Source organism: Oncorhynchus tshawytscha, linkage group LG19, assembly GCF_018296145.1.
Source record: "Oncorhynchus tshawytscha isolate Ot180627B linkage group LG19, Otsh_v2.0, whole genome shotgun sequence".
Classification (NCBI taxonomy): Eukaryota; Metazoa; Chordata; class Actinopteri; order Salmoniformes; family Salmonidae; genus Oncorhynchus; species Oncorhynchus tshawytscha.
The window spans coordinates 47,733,281-47,752,354 of NC_056447.1; the positions used below are offsets into that span (position 1 = coordinate 47,733,281).

The window sequence follows — 19,074 nt, forward strand, 5'->3', positions numbered from 1 at the left end:
GACTCAGTGAAACATAAGATATTACAGTTTTTAATGTCCCGTTGGGAGTATAATCTTGATCATAGGTCATCCATTTAATTTCCCAATGATTGCACGTTGGCCAATAGAACAGATGGCATTGGGAGTTTACTCACTTGCCTACGAGGCAGCCCGACCTCTGCCCCATTTCTCTCCATCTTTTCATTCCAACACATGATTCCATTTGTGCCATTTCATAGTTGAGGTTTTAACTATTATTCTACAATGTAGAAAATAGTAAAAATAAAGAAAAACCCTTGAATAAGTATGTGTTCTAAAACATTTGACTGGTAGTGTATATGGTACACCCAAGTCAAAATGACAATCCATAATTGAATGTCATTCTCTTACATGGTCTGGATGGAGTCTATGCTGGGTTCCTGTAAATGCAGTGATTGCTGATATCAAAGGAGTATTAAAATACATCTGATTGATTGATTACCAAGCTCTTCCAGAGAGGGGACACTGTAGTGTTCGTCGTGGTTATCAGCGATCTTCGTCCGACAACTGCCCATCTGTTCTTGTGTGATGGTGGGCAGGGGTTTCATAGGCAGCTCAAGCCTGTTCACTAAGGCCTGGAACCTCTTGAAGGTCAGCGGAGGACTGCCGTTGTTCATCTCAACGATCCTGATAACAGTAGAAACATGAAGGATCGTGAGATTAAAACACATTGAGATACGGGACCGTATTCATAAAGCGTCTCAGAGTAGGAATGCTGATCTAGGATTAGGTCCTCAGCCTGCCCCTGTTATCTTATTCATTACGATGTAAAAGGCTAAACTGATCGTAGATCAGCACTTCTAAATCAGACGTTTTGTGAATACCAGGCCCGAGGTAACTTTGTTGAAATGTCCATAATAATACTGCTGTGGTGAAGTGATGCTGTTGAGGAAAACGCACGGGTGATTCTTGACCGCGAGTGGAGGGCAGTTGTTCATCTCAATGATCCTGAAGATGATGGTGTAAATGTAGAGGTAGAAATTATGAAAATGTCATTTCAGGGTTAAAACAGAGCATTACTTGTTGAAAGGCCAATTGATACTGATGTGGTGACCTTTGCACGTCAGCAAACTGGTGGGGAAATTAACTGGCAGGTAACTAATTTCTCAGCACAAATCAAAACAATCAATACAGTTCTACTTTTCAGTCGACATGATGTAGTTTTGACATTCTGTACCATCTAAAAACCTATACAGTATAGATTATTGATAGTCAACATAATAATGGTACTGGATTGGATCATAGTTATTGTTATTCATATTTTCTATTACCTCATACATAAAGTACTTAAACGTATTTAAAAAAAATAATCATCTGGCAACATCTTGTCTCATAACAGAGCAAAGCATTGTTGGTGAGATTGGCTCAAACACATCAAGGAAAGAAATTCCACAAATTAATTTTTAACAAGGCACACCTGTTAATTGAAATGCATTCCAGGGGACTACCTCATGAAGCTGGTTGCGAGAATGCCAAGAGTGTGCAAAGCTGTCATCAAGGCAAAGGGTGGCAATTTTCAAGAAAATATATTTTGATTTGTTTTACACTTTTTTGGTTACTACATGATTCTATATGTGTTATTTCATTGTTGAGGACTTCACTATTATTCTACAATGTAGAATCATGTAAACAAAGAAAAACCCTTGAATGAGTAGGTGTGTCCAAACTTTGGACTGGTACTGTAGTTATCCCCTAACCATGGCCTGATTATGTTACAGCGTGGATCTTATAAAATAGGTCCCATCTTACGCAACGCTCATATATATTGGCGCTGTTTGGGCCCTTTTAGGTATTCTTATTGGATCAACTCATATTGTGGGCCGGGCTGAGTAGGCGTCAGGAGCCCCCATGTGTCTCCAGCAGCAATGTGGTTGCGATGGCTGAGCACTGCCACCCCACCTGTCCGCCACGCACATGTCTGCCACAGTGACTGCCTCCCTGCTCAGCCATTTCCTCCTCCCACTGCCTGGAGCCTGCACATGTTGTGTGGTGTGACAGTTAGTTACATTAACCCACCACTAGGAAGCATCACAGAGCTATGGGATTCTATGGGACTGTGTGTTTGTGGGAAGTAGAACATCAAAACTCTTTTAGCTCATTCTACATCAGTGCTTTCCCCTTTGAGCTCTGGAGCTCTGCTTGCAGCATGTGTCTTTACAGCATGAAATCACAATTATGTTACCCACTGCATTGTTCTCTAGTTTGACTTCCGGTGGTATACTGACATCACTTAGCCTACTGGATAGACAGACACAATAGACTGTCAAAATATTATGGACTTCTCTCTGGTCAAACAATCTGTTAATTCAGCAATATACAGTATTTCTGGGGTAAGTTTATTTCCCACACTGTTCTGTTGTGGTTGTGACGACACCAGACTGTCAGCTGGCTGTCTCCATGACATAACATGTAGCATCATCGCCGATGTGTTACAGCACCACAGCAGTAAGGTTTCCCCTGGGACACACTTTGCTCTGGTTTATCCAATAAGGTGTTGAATAGGGAAAGGGGGATACCTAGTCAGTTGTATAGGGAAAGGGGGATACCTAAGTCAGCTGTATAGGGAAAGGGGGATACCTAAGTCAGTTGTATAGGGAAAAGGGGATACCTAAGTCAGTTGCATAGGGAAAGGGGGATACCTAGTCAGTTGCATAGGGGGGAAAGGGGGATACCTAGTCAGTTGCATAGGGAAAGGGGATACCTAGTCAGTTGCATAGGGAAAGGGGGATACCTAGTCAGTTGCATAGGGAAAGGGGGATACCTAGTCAGTTGCATAGGGAAAGGGGATACCTAGTCAGTTGCATAGGGAAAGGGGGATACCTAGTCAGTTGCATAGGGAAAGGGGGATACCTAGTCAGTTGCATAGGGAAAGGGGGATACCTAGTCAGTTGCATAGGGAAAGGGGGATACCTAGTCAGTTGCATAGGGAAAAGGGGGATACCTAGTCAGTTGCATAGGGAAAGGGGGATACCTAGTCAGTTGCATAGGGAAAGGGGGATACCTAGTCAGTTGCATAGGGAAAGGGGGATACCTAGTCAGTTGCATAGGGAAAGGGGGATACCTAGTCAGTTGCATAGGGAAAGGGGGATACAGTTGCATAGGGAAAGGGGGATACCTAGTCAGTTGCATAGGGAAAGGGGGATACCTAGTCAGTTGTATAGGGAAAGGGGGATACCTAGTCAGTTGTATAGGGAAAGGGGGATACCTAGTCAGTTGTATAGGGAAAGGGGGATACCTAGTCAGTTGTATAGGGAAAGGGGGATACCTAGTCAGTTGTATAGGGAAAAGGGGATACCTAGTCAGTTGTATAGGGAAAGGGGGGGATAGTCAGTTATAGGGAAAGGGGGATACCTAGTCAGTTGTATAGGGAAAGGGGGGATAGTCAGTTGTATAGGGAAAGGGGGATACCTAGTCAGTTGTATAGGGAAAGGGGGAAACCTAGTCAGTTGTATAGGGAAAGGGGGATACCTAGTCAGTTGTATAGGGAAAGGGGAAACCTAGTCAGTTGGGAAAGGGGGATACCTAGTCAGTTGTATAGGGAAAGGGGGATGCCTAGTCAGTTGTATAGGGAAAGGGGGATGCCTAGTCAGTTGTATAGGGAAAGGGGGATACGTATAGGGAAAGGGGGATAGCTAGTCAGTTGAATAGGGAAAGGGGGATACGTATAGGGAAAGGGGGATAGCTAGTCAGTTGAATAGGGAAAGGGGGAAGATACGTATAGGGAAAGGGGGATAGCTAGTCAGTTGTATAGGGAAAGGGGATACCTAGTCAGTTGTACAATTGAATGCCTTCAACCGAAATGTGTCTTCCGCATTTAACCCAACCTCTTTGAATTAGAGGTGCAGAGGGCTGCCTTAATCGACATCCACGTCTTCGGCACCTGGGGTACAGTAGGTTAACTGCCTTGCTCAGGGGCAGAGTGACAGATTTTTAATAGCACTGGGAACAGAGTGAGCTCAACATTCAAATGACTAGGTAAGCACTAGCCTGATGGTCTTATGGTCATTGTCCTGAGGCTACACAGGACAAAACGATTTGGGACTAGGTTAGATAAGCAGTATAATGGGGAAATAAACATTTGACTTATTGGACCCTTCCTACTGAGTGTGACAGTCAGCGACTAACCTGTCCAAGTTGTAGAGTGTGTGAGAATTCCTCACTATGGTCTCCACTCCAAACTCCTGGGCCATTTTAATGATGGCTCCATCTCTCTCCTTCCCATAGGGCTCAGAGTCATACTCAAAGGTCAACCGGGTGACGTTCCACTCCTACAGACAGGAGCAGAGAGAGATGGGGAGAGAGAGGGGGATAGAGGTGGAAATGAGAGAGGATGAAAGATAATACATGTTAAGTCAGAATGGAAAGCTAACTGGGGTTGAGATCCATTTCTCTGATGTTATTGGAACACCTTATCTCCCAGACATGGGCCTAAAGATCTGTGAACAGTACACATTATCATTACAATCTAGTCCACATGGCAGGTGGCTAGAGTCTAGGCTACACAAAGGGGAAAGGAAAAAAAAAAAAAAAACAGGATTCTCCGTCAGTGCTTGCTGAAACAAGTGGTCAGCGTACGTCACAGAACCTTCTAAAACATCCTACTTGTTGAAGCAGCGGCTGAATAAATGCAGCAATGCATGCTGCTTCAGTGCACCGTTCCTATAGTGATCTGCAGAACAATTTGATCACTATAGCCACATTCACTAGGTCTATAGACACCAGAGGGCACTGTATCTGCAATGCAGTTATTGGAGTTTATCCACATCTGACCTCTATAGCGTTTCCTCCATCTACAATAGGCCCTGCTGCTGAACACATGATAATGAGAGCTTAGTGCTGAAAGTGAAACGTACAGAGTGCCCTCTCCGCCTCTCCTCAGACCTGATGTCTCTTACATAAACAACCCTTTCTCCAACCTGCTGGTCAGTGCGTCACCCACTACACGTATTCTAGCACTGTAAACTGGACAGCTGAAAAACCAAAGTGTGGCGAAGTGGTAATTCAGAAGCAAATATCTTCCCGAATTACCGTATTATGACAAGCAGCCTTGACGACAGAGGCAATAAGGTGATGTGTATGGCTCTCCTCTTAGTCATCAACCTTCATAGAGGTGTATTGATACCTACAAAATAAGTCCCATTTCTCAGAAGTGAGAACAGGTGTGTGGATGTGCAGAGTGTTTGGTCCTGGCAGAAGATAATTTGTTCTTTACAGTTTGTTCAGTGTTCCTTGATTTACTTACCAACTGTACCATTGGCTGTATTTCCTAAATGTTCCCGGAGAGACAAAATGGTGATCCATCAGCTTGTCTCATGCATGACCAAACTTCATTGTCAGATTAAAATGAGTATGTATGGTAGAAAATGTGGGTAATTAATAGGGATGTAATGATTAACAGAGAAACATTTGAACTGGGGACCGATGAGTAAGAGACGATCGATTCAAACATTACGAATTGTCAGTTCACACTATTTTTTTTCTCAAATTATTACGCCTTCCGAAAATACCTAATCTTTTGTGACAACTGTGTCCTCTCCTTCAGTGTTGAACTAAGCATGTTATTATGTTGACAGTCACTGATCTACAAGTCATTTTGCATGCCAAACAACCCCAGGGAATATCAGTAGTCTAGTCAAACTGGGTGCTTTGTGCAACTCTGCGCGCGGACCAACAACAGATAGGCCTTTTCCCTGATCTGACAGATCTGCGCAGCACCTTCAGCAGTCAAATGTTTGTGCAATGGCTTGCACAACAGTATACTTTCTTAGTTGAGTGGCAACCAGTGAAATTTTCTAGGTATTAAAAAAATAAAAATAAATCAAATGCACTGTAGAAAATGGTGTTTAACGAGAATAAAAGTAGCCTAAGCTACTGCCGGAGAAAACTCATTTGGCTATACATGTCGATTTAGGAAGTAAACATTTATTCTTATTCAAATCATATTTTCCCTAACCCAAAAGTACTATTAAGTAGTGTTTAGGAGCATATTTTTTTTTACAACTTATACATTTCACTCCATACATTTTCCCTGACACCCAAAAGTACTTGTTACACTTTGAATGCTTAGCAGGGGAGAAAAATTGTTCAATTCACACAATTATCAAGAGAATATCCCTGGTAATCCTACTGCCTCTGATCTGGCAAACTCACTAAACACACGCTTCGTTTGTAAATTATGTCTGAGTGTTGGCGTGTGCCCCTGGCTATCCGTAAATAAAAAATAAATAAAAAATATGGTGCCTCTGGGTTTGCTGAATATAAGGAACTTGAAATTATTTATACCTTTACTTTTGATACTTAAGAATATTTAAAACCAAATTGTTTTAGACTAACACAAGTAGTATTTTACTGGGTGACTTTCACTGGAGTCATTTTCTAATAAGTTAACTTCCACTGCCTAACCCTTAAGCCTAAAATGGCATTTTAACAAATTCAGGACATTAAAATGTAGTATTGTTTTACTACCTTGTCAGGATATACACACATGACATGAGTCAGCTCAGACAAATCCAGCCCATGAGCTCCATCAGCAGCAGATTGTGACTTTAGAATGGAAGATGAATGTGTTTAGTGCATGGAATTGATTCGTTCATCTAATCAAACCACATAGTTTCAAACTAAAACGTATCGCTACTGTATCGTACCACAGATCCTAATCGAATTGTCTTGAAAGGGAACGATGCACATCCATAGTAAGTAAGCAGGTTTATGTTCTCTGTAAGAATGCATATTCTCACAACCCACTTTTATTTCTTTGGGACGAACATTGAGGTGGGTGGGTGGTAGACTGTGTAGTATTAGGGTTATAGTTGTCTTCTGAGAAACTAAACCTATTGATGGGACCCAAATAGGCCTATAAATGCCCAAATTCCTGTGCCATCACTATTAAAAACAAAACAGGGATTGAGTTTTACAATTTGGGTTATGGAACGTCTAGTAGGGCCGGGACGTACCAGTATCGCGATACTCACTAGTATTAAAAAATAAATCTGCAGCTTAACTATGCAATAATGAGGATAATATTATGTTACTCATGGTCATATCTTTTGTGAGTGGAGCTCAAAGGTGACCCTTCCAAAACAATGCAAACCTTTTGTCAGACAGTTAGGGAGACAATTCTCACATTGCAGTATTACTCAAATGCATGGTTCTGTAGAATACTATTGTGATAATCCGAATGAAGCCGTACCACGGAAGATGTTCACTGCAATTACCCATGATTCAAGGTGTAGTGTGCAATTAATACACCCACTAATTCCAGTCATTACGGAGTAGTAGCCTAGTCTACCTCACATCCAGGTAGGAAAATACTTGCATATTGACAAAGCTGGCAATGTGAGAATGAGATAGCTCAATTGTCTTGTGCTAAAGTACAGTAAAGTGCATAAGTTTAGGCCTATATGTTTTTTGAAGTAACTGCTTGCAACTGTAGGCTTATGAGCTTTTGCTGGACCCAATTCAATGAAAATGCTCATTACATAAAGTAGTATAACCCAAAATCAAAGCTGTAGGGCTAACCGTGACTTGACTACAGTACCTTAAAGAGACTGGGAAACACGTTAGCAGGTTGGCCTCGCACCACAAACAGCCTAGAATCGAGCTTCCTCAAACTGCTGTCCAGGTCCTCCAAAGACTCCAGCAGAAACCTGTGAAAAGAATATCTCAACCAATCAACAAATGTGAACATTTCTTTTAACAAGGAAATTTGTCATTGTCACAGAGCTCTTAAAAAAAACAGGGCCGGGACTATAACAGTATTGTGGCAAGGAAACAAAACACAAATTGGATTTCACTTCTTTAGGAAAACAACCCTAATGTTGGGAAGAAATATCATTATGTTGTCATCCAGAGTCACATGTATTTATTTTCCAGGCTAAAACACACAAACACAATATTTTAAAGGAACAAGGAGTTTGATCTGCTTCATGTTTTCATTTTGGCCATGGAAAAAAATAATAGCGATACTGGTATCGTCCTGACCCTAAACTTACACGCTTTTTTAGACTAACACAATATGTGTTGCCAGCGCAGTCTTTCCTTAACATCAGATTTGGCCTTGGATGTGGTGACTTTGTGGACATCGGTTGACAGTGTCAACCATATAGAATAAAGAAACCTTACGAGGAACTCGCTGAGCCCATATAGAAGGATCCCCATTATCATCTGGTAGTCAGCCACAACAGGATACATAGATGGGAGAATAGGAGAGCCATAACGGCTTGGCACACCCACATACAGTTCAACTTCAGTGTTTCCACAGTGCCTTCGGAAAGTATTCAGACCCCTTCACTTTTTGTTACATTACAGCCATATTCTAAATGTATTTAATAAAAACATTTCCTCGGCCATCTACACACAATACCACATACTGACAAACACCATACTGAAATTTTAGCAAATGTATTCAAAATAGAAATACCTTATTTAGATAAGTATTCAGCCCCTTCGCTTATGACACTCGAATTTGAGCTCTGGTGCATCATGTTTCCACTGAACATCCTTGAGATGTTTTTACAACTTGATTGGAGTCCACCTGTGGTAAATTCCATTGATTGGACATGATTTGGAAAGGCACACACACACCGGTCTATACCAGGTCCCACAGTTGACATGTCTGAGCAAAAACCAAGCCATAATTTTGTCAAGGCACAGATGTGGGGGAGAGTACCAAACAATTTCTCCAAGAACACTGTGGTCTCCATCCTTCTTAAATAGAAGAAGTTTGGAACCACCGATACTTTTTCTAGAGCTGGCCGCCCAGCTAAACTGAGTAATCAGGGGAGAAGGGCCTTGGTCAGGTGACCAAGTACCCGATGGTCACTCTGACAGAGCACTTTATGGTAGTGGCCAGTGTGAAGCCACTCCTCCGTAAAAAAGGCACATGACTGCCCGCATGGAGTTTGCCAAAAGGCACCTAAAGACTCCCAGATCATGAGAAACAAGATTCTCTGGTCTGATGAAACCAAGATTGAACTCTATGGCCTGAATGCCAAGCGTCACGTCTGGAGGAAACCTGGCACCATTCCGCCGGTGTAGCAAGCATCATGCTGTGGGGATGTTTTTCAGCGGCAGGATCGAGGGAAAGATGAACGGAGCAAAGTAGAGAGATCCTTGATGAAAACCTGCTCCAGAGTGCTCAGGACCTCAGACTGGGGCAAATGTTCACCTTCCAACAGGACAACAACCCTAAGCACACAGCCAAGACAATGCAGGACTGGTTTCGGGACAAGTCTCAATGTCCAGCCAGAGCCTGGACTTGAACATGATCGAACAGGAAATAGCTGTGCAGCAACGCTCCCCATCCAACCTGACAGAGCTTGAGATGATCTGCAGAGAAGAATGGGAGAAACTCCCCAAATACAGGTGTGCCAAGCTTGTTGTGCCATACCCAAGAAGACTTGATTCCGTAATTGCTGCCAAACAAAAGTACTGATTAAAGGGTCTAAATACTTATGTAAATGTAATACTTCAATTCTAAATTTTTAAGAAATTAGAAACAATTTCAAATAAAATGTTTTTTTGCTTTGTCATTATGGGATATTGTGTGACGATTGGTGAGGAATAAAAACCATTTAATCAGTTGTAGAATAGTGAGGACATCAAAACTATGAAATAACACATATGGAATCATGTAGTAACCAAAAAAGTATTATATATTTGAGATTCTTCAAAGTAGCCAGCCTTTGCCTTGACAGCTGAACCTCTCAACCAGCTTCATGAGGTAGTCACCTGGAATGCATTTCAACTAACAGGTATGCCTTGTTAAAAGTTAATTTGTGGAATTTCTTTCCTTCCTAATGCATTTGAGCCAATCAGTTGTGTTGTGACAAACTAGGGGTGGCATATAGAAGACAGCCCTATTTGGTAAAAGACCAAGTTCATATTACAGCAAGAACAGCTCAAATAAGCAAAGAGAAGTAGTCCATCATTACTTCAAGACAAAAAAGTCAAGAACTTTGAACGTTTCTTCAAGTGCCGTCACTAAAACCATCAAGCGCTATGATGAAAATGGCTCTCATTAGAGTTACCAGCCTAAAAAATTGCAGCCCAAATAAATACTTCAGGGTTCAAGTAAGAGATACATCTCAACATCAACTGTTCGGAGGAATCAGGCCCTCATGGTCGAAAAGCTGCAAGAAACCACCACTAAAGGACACCAATAATAAGAAGAGACTTGCTTGGGCCAAGAAACATGGAAATCTGTCCTTTGGTTTGAGCAGTCCAAATCTGATCGGAGATTTTTTGTTCCAATCGCTGTGTCCTTGTGAGACGCAGAGTAGGTGAACAGATGATCTCTGCGTGTGTGGTTCCCACTGTGAAGCATGGAGGTGGTGGTGTGATGGTGCTTTGCTGGTGACACGGTCTGTGATTTATTTTGAATTCTAGGCACACTTAACCAGCATGGCTACCACAGCATTCTGCAGCAATACATCATTCCCATCTGGTTTGCGCTTAGTGGGACTATCATTTGTTTTTATCAGGACAATGCCTGGGAAAAAAACACACACCTCCAGGCTGTTTAAGGGCTATTTGACCAAGGAGAGTGACAGTGCTGCATCAGATGACCTGGCCTATTATTCTACAATCTAGAAAATAGTAAAAATAAAGAAAAACCCTAGGCGTGCCCACATTTTTGACTGGTACCATCTGTATTTGGGATGGTAAAATGTTTTCACTGTAAATTTAAAACAACTAACAGATATGTAGAAAAGATAATGGAGCTATATATATATTTTTAAATAAGGTAATCTTTGAGAACAAACAAATCATCTAAATAAAAACTGGGAGTAAGGGAGAATCTAAAATTCAAAAAGTGTCACGGCATGGGGCCACCATTGATTTTGTTATAACAGATGGCTTTCTGAAGCTGTTCGTTATGTCGATTATATATCACACGCACGCTGCACACATATAGCCTATAGATCGGTGGTCACCAACCGGTCGATCTTCAAGGCATTCCTAGTCGCTCAAACATTTCTTTAGAAAAGCTAAAGAAAAAGGCTTGCGCCAACTTGTTTTTTTATTGGTGTTGCGCTGTTGGCTATAACTGCACTTGATTCAGAAGCCCTGCGCACCGAGTAGGCAAAGTGTAACCGTTTGGAACCATTTAATGTCTGAAAAGGCAAAGTCAGTTTGCCTGACAGACCTGTAGATCTGTGGCTAAATCGAGTTTGTCTACAGCGCTGGCCAATCGGATAGCTCAAATCACCGTTCCTACAGCTTCCACGACCCCCGCCACAGCCAAGTTTGAAACTAGCCTACGTGAGATTTTATAACTTTTAAAACCATGACCAGAGAGAGACTCAAAGAATACAGCAAAGAGCTGCTGGTTTTTATGAGGGAGTTCTTATCAAAAAAATTTATTCAGCAATGTCACTGGTTTAATTCAACACTATTGTGAAACATAAAATGTGCTTCTCTCCATTTCCACTTGCGCTGCAGCTGCAATAAATGAGTAGCCAAGTGTATCGATAGTCTTGCGTTTTTACTATTAATAGCAGCTCGTCACGTCTATTATAATATTGAGGAATAGTTATTTCTCTGGTCATAGGAGCAACATGGAATTTGTGCAGATGTGGTGCGACTCGAATTTCGCCATCAGGTGGAAGACTGTCCCCTCTCTGGTCAGTCTCAACGGAGGAAAGGAAGGAGAGAGCAGGGACCGTGAGAGGTGGACCGTCTGCTGCTTTCTCCATTCCTCCGCTGAGATCCGACTGGGAAAGGAGTTTTGAATGGTCAAACTCGGAATTCCAATTTTAAAAAACGGGTATCTTTCTAGAGCTCCGACTTTCCGGCCTGAAGTTCACTGATGTCACGATCTGACCTCTTTTTCCCCTGAGTTCCCAGTTGTCCTGAAAGCACCATGCCCATCAGATGCAAGTACCATCGGTCCAGTAAAATAAAAAATGCAAATTTGCAAATTATTTCAATTTATGCTCTTTCGTTTGTTTAACGCCATTTCAATTGTAGGGTATTGCGCTAGTCTGTTGCGCTTGTTGAGGTTATCATGAGCAAGACAACATTGAATAATGGCTTCAACTTGGTTTTCCATACAAAGTGTTCCATTACAATGGGAACCCGGTTAATGGTTGCTTTCTCATTTTAAATCAGGATACAGTAACCTCTCAATAACTCTTCAACATCTCAAATGGCGAGATTGACTACTAGCTACCACATGGCCTTCATGTGTTTTGTGTCGGTGGCGGTCTTTCTCCAATAGCGCGCACTGGCTCCCACCAAGTCGGGCATATTAATTGAGTGAATTGTTTCCCCATTGTTTATCAATGTATTACCAACTGAAACAATGTGTTTCTCCTATCTTGAATGGATGTCCTATTTTGCTATCTCCCAAAATAAAGGCGATTTCTGACTAGAGACTAGGCTCTCAAACTTTCGTGTTGTGAAACCCTCCCTATGTTCTCCATCCAGTCAGACAGTACGAAGGAAAGGCTAAAACAGCTTCTCCAGCAGAAATCCCCGATCACACTTGTAGGCGACCTAAACTCATGCGTAGGAACACGTCGTACGGGCTAATGGTCATCTCGCGCATGTGCAGAGCCGTCAAATCCTTATACACATTTGGGTGTATAAGGCAGTCGGAACTAGAAACACAAGCATTTCACTGGCATTAACATCTGCTAACCATGTGTATGTGACGAATAAAATTTGATTTGAAATCAAAAGGGACAGTTGCTGTTAAAGCATAGTTACATTTGTTTTTGAAAAAAAATATTTAGGAAATGTATCAGTTTGTCACTTCCACGAGGTTGGAGTAATAACATGTTCAACTACTTAAATCATTGGCTCGAATCTAGCTTGGGCCTTTAGATTTTTCTTCTCAAACCCTGACCTGGTCGGTTTGGTCTGTTTCGCAAGCATTCCTGGAAGTCTGGATTTAGCGTCAAACACACCGACGGGGTTATTGCATTTCGGTACACCAGAATTACATACATTTCAAATGAAACACCGCGTTTGCCTTTGTAATTGAACCTTTATTTAACTAGACAAGTCAGTTAAGAACAAATTCGTATTTACAATGACGGCCTACACCGGCCAAACCCAGACGACACTAAACCAACTGTGCAATGTCCTATGGGACTCCCAATCACAGCCAGTTGTGATACAGCCTGTATTCGAACTGTAGTGACGCCTCTAGCACTGAGATGCAGTGCGTACGTCAAACTATATGGTAGATGGCTTGACAGAAATGGTTGCAAAAGGTGACGTTATACTTTTGGTACATACAGTTCCAGATGATACTGCGTAATATTTTGCGCCCCTACACTGTCGGTGTGTTCGAAGCGTTAGAAATTATGTGGTCCAGTAGCGGAAAGAGATTACATGAAGATGACCTATAACGTAATGACGGAATTGCATGAATAAGATTTATAGTGTAATGAAATTTGTCACGATATAAACGGGCCTCGTGCACACAGGTTGCTTTACACTGTATGTGTTCCGGAAGAAGTCCATTCGTTTAATTGGGAGGCAATCTACACCGCTGCAACTCTTCTGCTGGACTAGGTTGCGGTGCGTGGCAGTGTTGGCTTTTTCTCTCTCTCCAATTTGTGCGTTGTTTTGCAGTACAAGTACTAAACTACCGAAGAAGTTGCTAATTTGTAGCGTGATTATTTTTTGTTGTGATGCGGAGCAAGACAATGTCTTGCCAGCATTTTCAGTGATGCAGATGTGCATCGCTTTTCCACTAGCTAGTTAGTGTATACTTCCTCAAATTCTTATTTACAATGACGGCCTACCCCGGCCAAATCTGTACAACTGGGACTCCCAATCACGGCCGGATGTGATACAGGAATCGAACCAGGGACTGTAGTGTGTCGCCTCTTGCACTGAGATGCAGTGCCCTAGACCGCTGTGCCACTCGGGGCCACGCTGATTATACAGCTAATAATTTCATGAAGTTATAGTTAGTCGTTTTAGTAATGTGTGCATTGACACTGACCTCCATCTGTTGATGCCGACGTTGGCGGAACCAGCAAACCACGGATCCAAAATATAAACACATCGCACAGTGTCTGCGCTATTTAGAGCTTCCTGTAAAGCCGGATTATCGTGTAACCGCAGTCCCTTACGGAACCAATGCACTGAATTCACAACCATGATTCCAAGCTAGTCCATATTAGTACCAAAAATAACTAATTGAATCAAGATAAATCCTAAAATGTCTTCATTTTACGATGTAACAGATACGCTTTCAGTCCTGTCAACAACACCAAGAAATGTGGAACGGACGGATCCAAAGCACTACTACGTAACCACTTTCTTCTTCTCTCTTCCCCCATTGGTCAGAGAGTGACCGTTTAGCTCAGCGTCAATTGGTTGCTTCGCACGTGTTATATCAGAACGCCACGTTTTCTGAAAGTTGAACCCTTCTTATTAAAACTCAATGCGTGGAACACAGATAGAATGATCGTTAGTTATAAATGTTCAATTCTAATTGTTTTTTGTTGATGTTGTTTTTGGTCTTCTTACTTTTGTTTATGTCACCTGCTTTGGCAATGTAACCACACGTTTCCCATGGCGATAAAGCCCATTTGAATTGAATATAACACAGAGGAAGACGTGGAGCGAGATGGATAACTGGGCCCAACACCTGTCTTCTCCAGCAGGTGACGTTTTTTTAACTCTCAAAGTGATGAGTTTTTGTATAGAGGTCAATGAGCGTGTCGAATTTGGTTAACAAACACCATGATGGTTTATTTGTTCAATAGAATGCAATGCTTAGGTTGTTACGATTGTACTGATATAAGTAGGACACGTGACATCCCGGCAAGTTTGAAAAAACAACTTTATATCGGACTTGTTCCTGTTGTTCACACTCGCTTCTGCCCTCTAATTGGCTAGAATGGTCCCATCTGATCTTGCCTCCTCCGACTGCCTTCAATATTTTAAGACATTTATTTTCGTGGTTATAGAGGCCACTTGAGTATCTATCTGATCAATAATGGATACTATGGTTATAACAAGGAGGCGTAGTTATACAAACTATTTGAGTGGAAGCTATGCTTTAATGTAGTTAGTAGATTGATTGACTGTTTTCCCTTAAACTGATTTAGGATCAGCGCCCTCTGTCTCATATGTTAGAAGTGAGTGTAAGCCATCACCTAGCTGCTCTTGGACCAGTTATTAAACGATTTACAGCACTCATATTTTGTCAATTGATCACAGTCCGGTGGGAACGTTGCAGGGTTAAAGATGAACAATTAGCAATGGAAGCGACTGAAGTATCCACCGATGTACTCTTAAAGGTTACGATTCATGTGTCTGCTTAGTGATCTATGCATTGACCTACATTACGTTGAGTATTTAGACCAAAAATGAACTGAACCAGAGAAGGACGGCCTGAACCTAGCGGATAGTCTAAACCTGTCCTGCATGAACGCAGCACAAAGTTTTCAATATGAAGTCAATACTACCTTCTAGTGGTGAGTTTTATTAATTGCAGAAGGTTTCAATACAGCAAGATTTCATCTCAAGATGAACTATTCATTTCTTATTTCTGACCTCACAAACTAATGGGAGTTTTCTTCTCAGCCTTGGGGAAAAAAAGTTTTTTTTCATATCAGTCTGTCCTCTTATATGGCACAAAGTATGTAATCATGTGGAGAATGGAACCCGACAAAATAACCACCCTCATCCATGACCAAAATTAGAAAATACAATTTGAGATATTATTCAGATCACATCAAGAGAGAGTATGATGGAGACATTTACAAATACAGTATTTTGATTTCAGGTGTGAGATGCTTTAACCACCAGGTGGTGTGTGTATCCAAGTTATGGAAGAGAACAGCTTGTTGATATGTTCTCTCAATTCAATTCAAGGGCTTTATTGGCCTGGGAAACACATGTTAACATTTCCAAAGCAAATTAAGTAGATAATAAACAAAAGTGAAATAAACAATAAAAATGAACAGTAAACATTACACTGACATAAGTTCCAAAAGAATAAAGATGTTTCAAATGTCATATTATGGGAAAATATTTTTCTTTCTTTCTTTCTTTCTTTCTTTCTTTCTTTCTTTCTTTCTTTCTTTCTTTCTTTCTTTCTCTGTCTCTGTCTCTGTCTCTGTCTCTGTCTCTGTCTCTGTCTCTGTCTCTGTCTCTCTCTGTCTCTCTCTGTCTCTCTCTGTCTCTCTCTGTCTCTTTCTCTCTCTGTCCCTCTCTCTCTCTCTGTCCCTCTCTCTCTCTGTGTGATGGTTGGGCAGAGCTTCACACAGAAAGATCTAACAGATGTAGCAGCATTGAGGTGCTGGTCTAACTTCTCATCCTGTTTCTCTGCAGCATGCCAATGCAAGGGAAATACATGGCTTATGATTTATCATCAGGATTGATAGAATGACAAATACTGGCTTATTTTAGCCCCATATGAAATGTGTGCATTCATGATCTACTAATGTACGAACACACACATCTATCACAAATAGGAATCTGTAGAAAAGTTGTTTTTTACTGTTCTGGAGCTGAAATCGACCAATCATTCTCCCCCTTTATATTCAGTATAGTACTGTAGGCCTAACACATCCTTTAGGTGGTGCTATAACCATTTATTATGATGGCCCCCCTAGGCCCCCTTATCGGAGCCTCATTTGAGTATAGTCCCTGAGGAATACATTGTATTATGAACAATGAAACCAGAGCATGCTGGTTATCATCACTGTTTAAATCAGCAGCTTGATGGTGAAAAGGATGCCTCAAACTATCAATCAAATGTATTAGGCATTGAGTTGAGTTTAGGTTTGAATTTGAGTTTATCTTTGAAGTACATTGCATTTGTGTGTATTGTTATGAACTGCAGGATGACCTCAGGTCTCTGTGCATGCAGGAAGATTTCAGATGACCTTGTCTTGTATTTGAAACTTTACCACTTTATTTTTCTTCTTCTAACTATTTCAACTCTCTGAGATGATGACATCTCTTCAATAATTGTGTTAATCCTTCAATTTCGGTAATCCTTTTTTAATGCATTGGGGCCATATCAAGAGTGAACAGAAAGTACAGTATCTTTCAATGCATGCTAACACTATTAGTCCTCTAATCTCTCTAAAATTGGCCAAGTGGAGAATGAATTGTATACAGTAACAACCTCAGTCTCTGCTATGTAAATCTCTTTTTAATACCAAAAAATAATTTCTAAAAATCACATCTTGAACCGTAGGATGTTACAGAATTTTGACTGTGCCATTTTCCTACACTTCTAACTGGGAGACATTTAAGGGATATTGATCATAGTTCGTCGTTATATTCCTCTAACCTTTTCCTCCTACTTGAACTAATAATATATTCCACAGTGGAATATGATAAATAGCTTGTCTTATAAAGATAGGAGATCAGGCAGTCTTCTTATTTCTGTAACAGTTATTTTAATCAGAGCAGCTAAACACTCTGTGATTTAAACTTGATTTCACAGAAGCTGGAGCTGATGACATTTGGAGTTTTATCTGAGATGTGATAACATTATCTAATGGTAAATTGAACACCTCTGAACGCCTCAATGCAAGGCACAGTTTATGGTACCCTTGGGGTTACCTTTGGGCTGCCTGGTATGACAAGATAATCATGTTTGTTAGATAAAATGTGTGTCTAAGAATTCAGTAACATTCAGCAAATGGAGCATTTGGGTAGTCTTTTTTTAATGTAAAAAATCTGTATCGTTGGAATATTGCAAGCGTTTGTGTGCATTAAGCATGTTTTGATTGTTGCTTTTGTGAGACAATCTACTTGTCACGTCGTGTATGTTGGCGGCAGGGAAGTCAAGAGCAGGAGAATTAAACTTGGTATAATTGGAGTATTTGAATAACTTAAAACATAAACTCCAAAACCAAAGTCCATTATAAAATAAATGTGGGTACAAGAACCCGTCGCACACCAATCCATAAAACATGAACATAACAATAAACAATCTCTGACAAGGACAGGAGGGGAAACAGAGGGTTAAATATACAACACTTAATGAATGCACATTGCATCGTGCGTAAGAACAGCCCTTTGCCGTGGTATATTGGTCATATACCACACCACCCCAGTCCTTATTGCTTAATTAAATTATGTATAATGTGATTTAATAACAAGATACAGTTTTGTGATTCATTAAAGAACACTATGATAGAAGATTGACCTTGAATTTCACACCTTAAAGAATCCTATGAATAGTTCCAGAACTACTTGAAGTAGACTTTAAGTTTTCAGAATCTTATGAATACTTCCAGAACTACCTAAAGGTTACTTTAAGTTGCCTCCAATTCACCTCCTCCCAGGACCACCTCCTTGTGGGAGAACAGGTGTTAGTGTGTACATTAAGCTAGGGTTAGGGTTATGGTTGAGGGTTAGGGTTGAACTGGGATGTGGATATGAAGCTAGGGTTAGGGTTGTGGTTGAGGCTAAGATTAGGATTGCCGTTGAGAATAAGTGTTGAATTGGGATGTGGATTTGAAGCTAAGCTTAGGGTTGTGGTTGAGACTAGGGTTGAACATGGATGTGGATATGAAGCTAGGGTTAAGGGTTGTGGTTGAGGCTAAGATTAGGGTTTTCATTGAGAATTAGGGTTGATTTGGGATGTGGATATGAAGCTAATGTTAGGGTTGTGGTTGAGGCTAAGATTAGGGTTTTCGTTGAGAATTAGGGTTGATTTGGGATGTGGATATGAAGCTAGGGTTAAGGGTTGTGGTTGAGGCTAAGGTTAGAGTTGAACCAGGATTTGGATATGAAGACATAGTAAAGATCAAGTAACAGTCTTATTACCATGTTTTTTCCCCAGTAGAGTAAAGAGGGACAGTTTAAGGTGATAAGGTCCTCTGTGAGTACCAACCAGCATACTTTTAAGCAGATATTAGTGGGCTAGAGTGAGGTGAGGAACCAAGACAACAGAGAAAGTCATTATGTTAGGTGCCTTGTGTCACATCCTGACCTTAGTTCCTTTTTTATGTCTCTGTTTTAGTTTGGTCAGGGCGTGAGTTGGGGTGGGCATTCTATGTTTTGTGTTCTATGTTTTCTATTTCTATGTGTTTGGCCTGGTATGGTCCCCAATCAGAGGCAGCT

General features: G+C 41.1%; 1 protein-coding gene across 2 annotated transcripts in view; it reads right to left on the minus strand.

Annotated features, from left to right (window-relative positions):
- LOC112218883 (cryptochrome-2-like) overlaps positions 1-14,301 on the minus strand; it is a 29,962-nt gene extending 15,661 nt beyond the window's left edge. Inside the window, exons 1-5 of one of the 2 annotated variants that reach the window (XM_042301782.1) lie at positions 13,979-14,301; positions 7,556-7,664; positions 4,144-4,286; positions 919-966; positions 461-645 (exon numbers count right to left, since the gene is read on the minus strand). In XM_042301782.1, the coding sequence (XP_042157716.1) occupies positions 461-645; positions 919-966; positions 4,144-4,286; positions 7,556-7,664; positions 13,979-14,136 (643 nt within the window). In that variant the 5' untranslated portion in view covers positions 14,137-14,301. The remainder of the gene's footprint in view (positions 1-460; positions 646-918; positions 967-4,143; positions 4,287-7,555; positions 7,665-13,978) is intronic. The other variant, XM_042301783.1, reaches the window with a different exon arrangement.
- Positions 14,302-19,074: the final 4,773 nt, after the last annotated feature.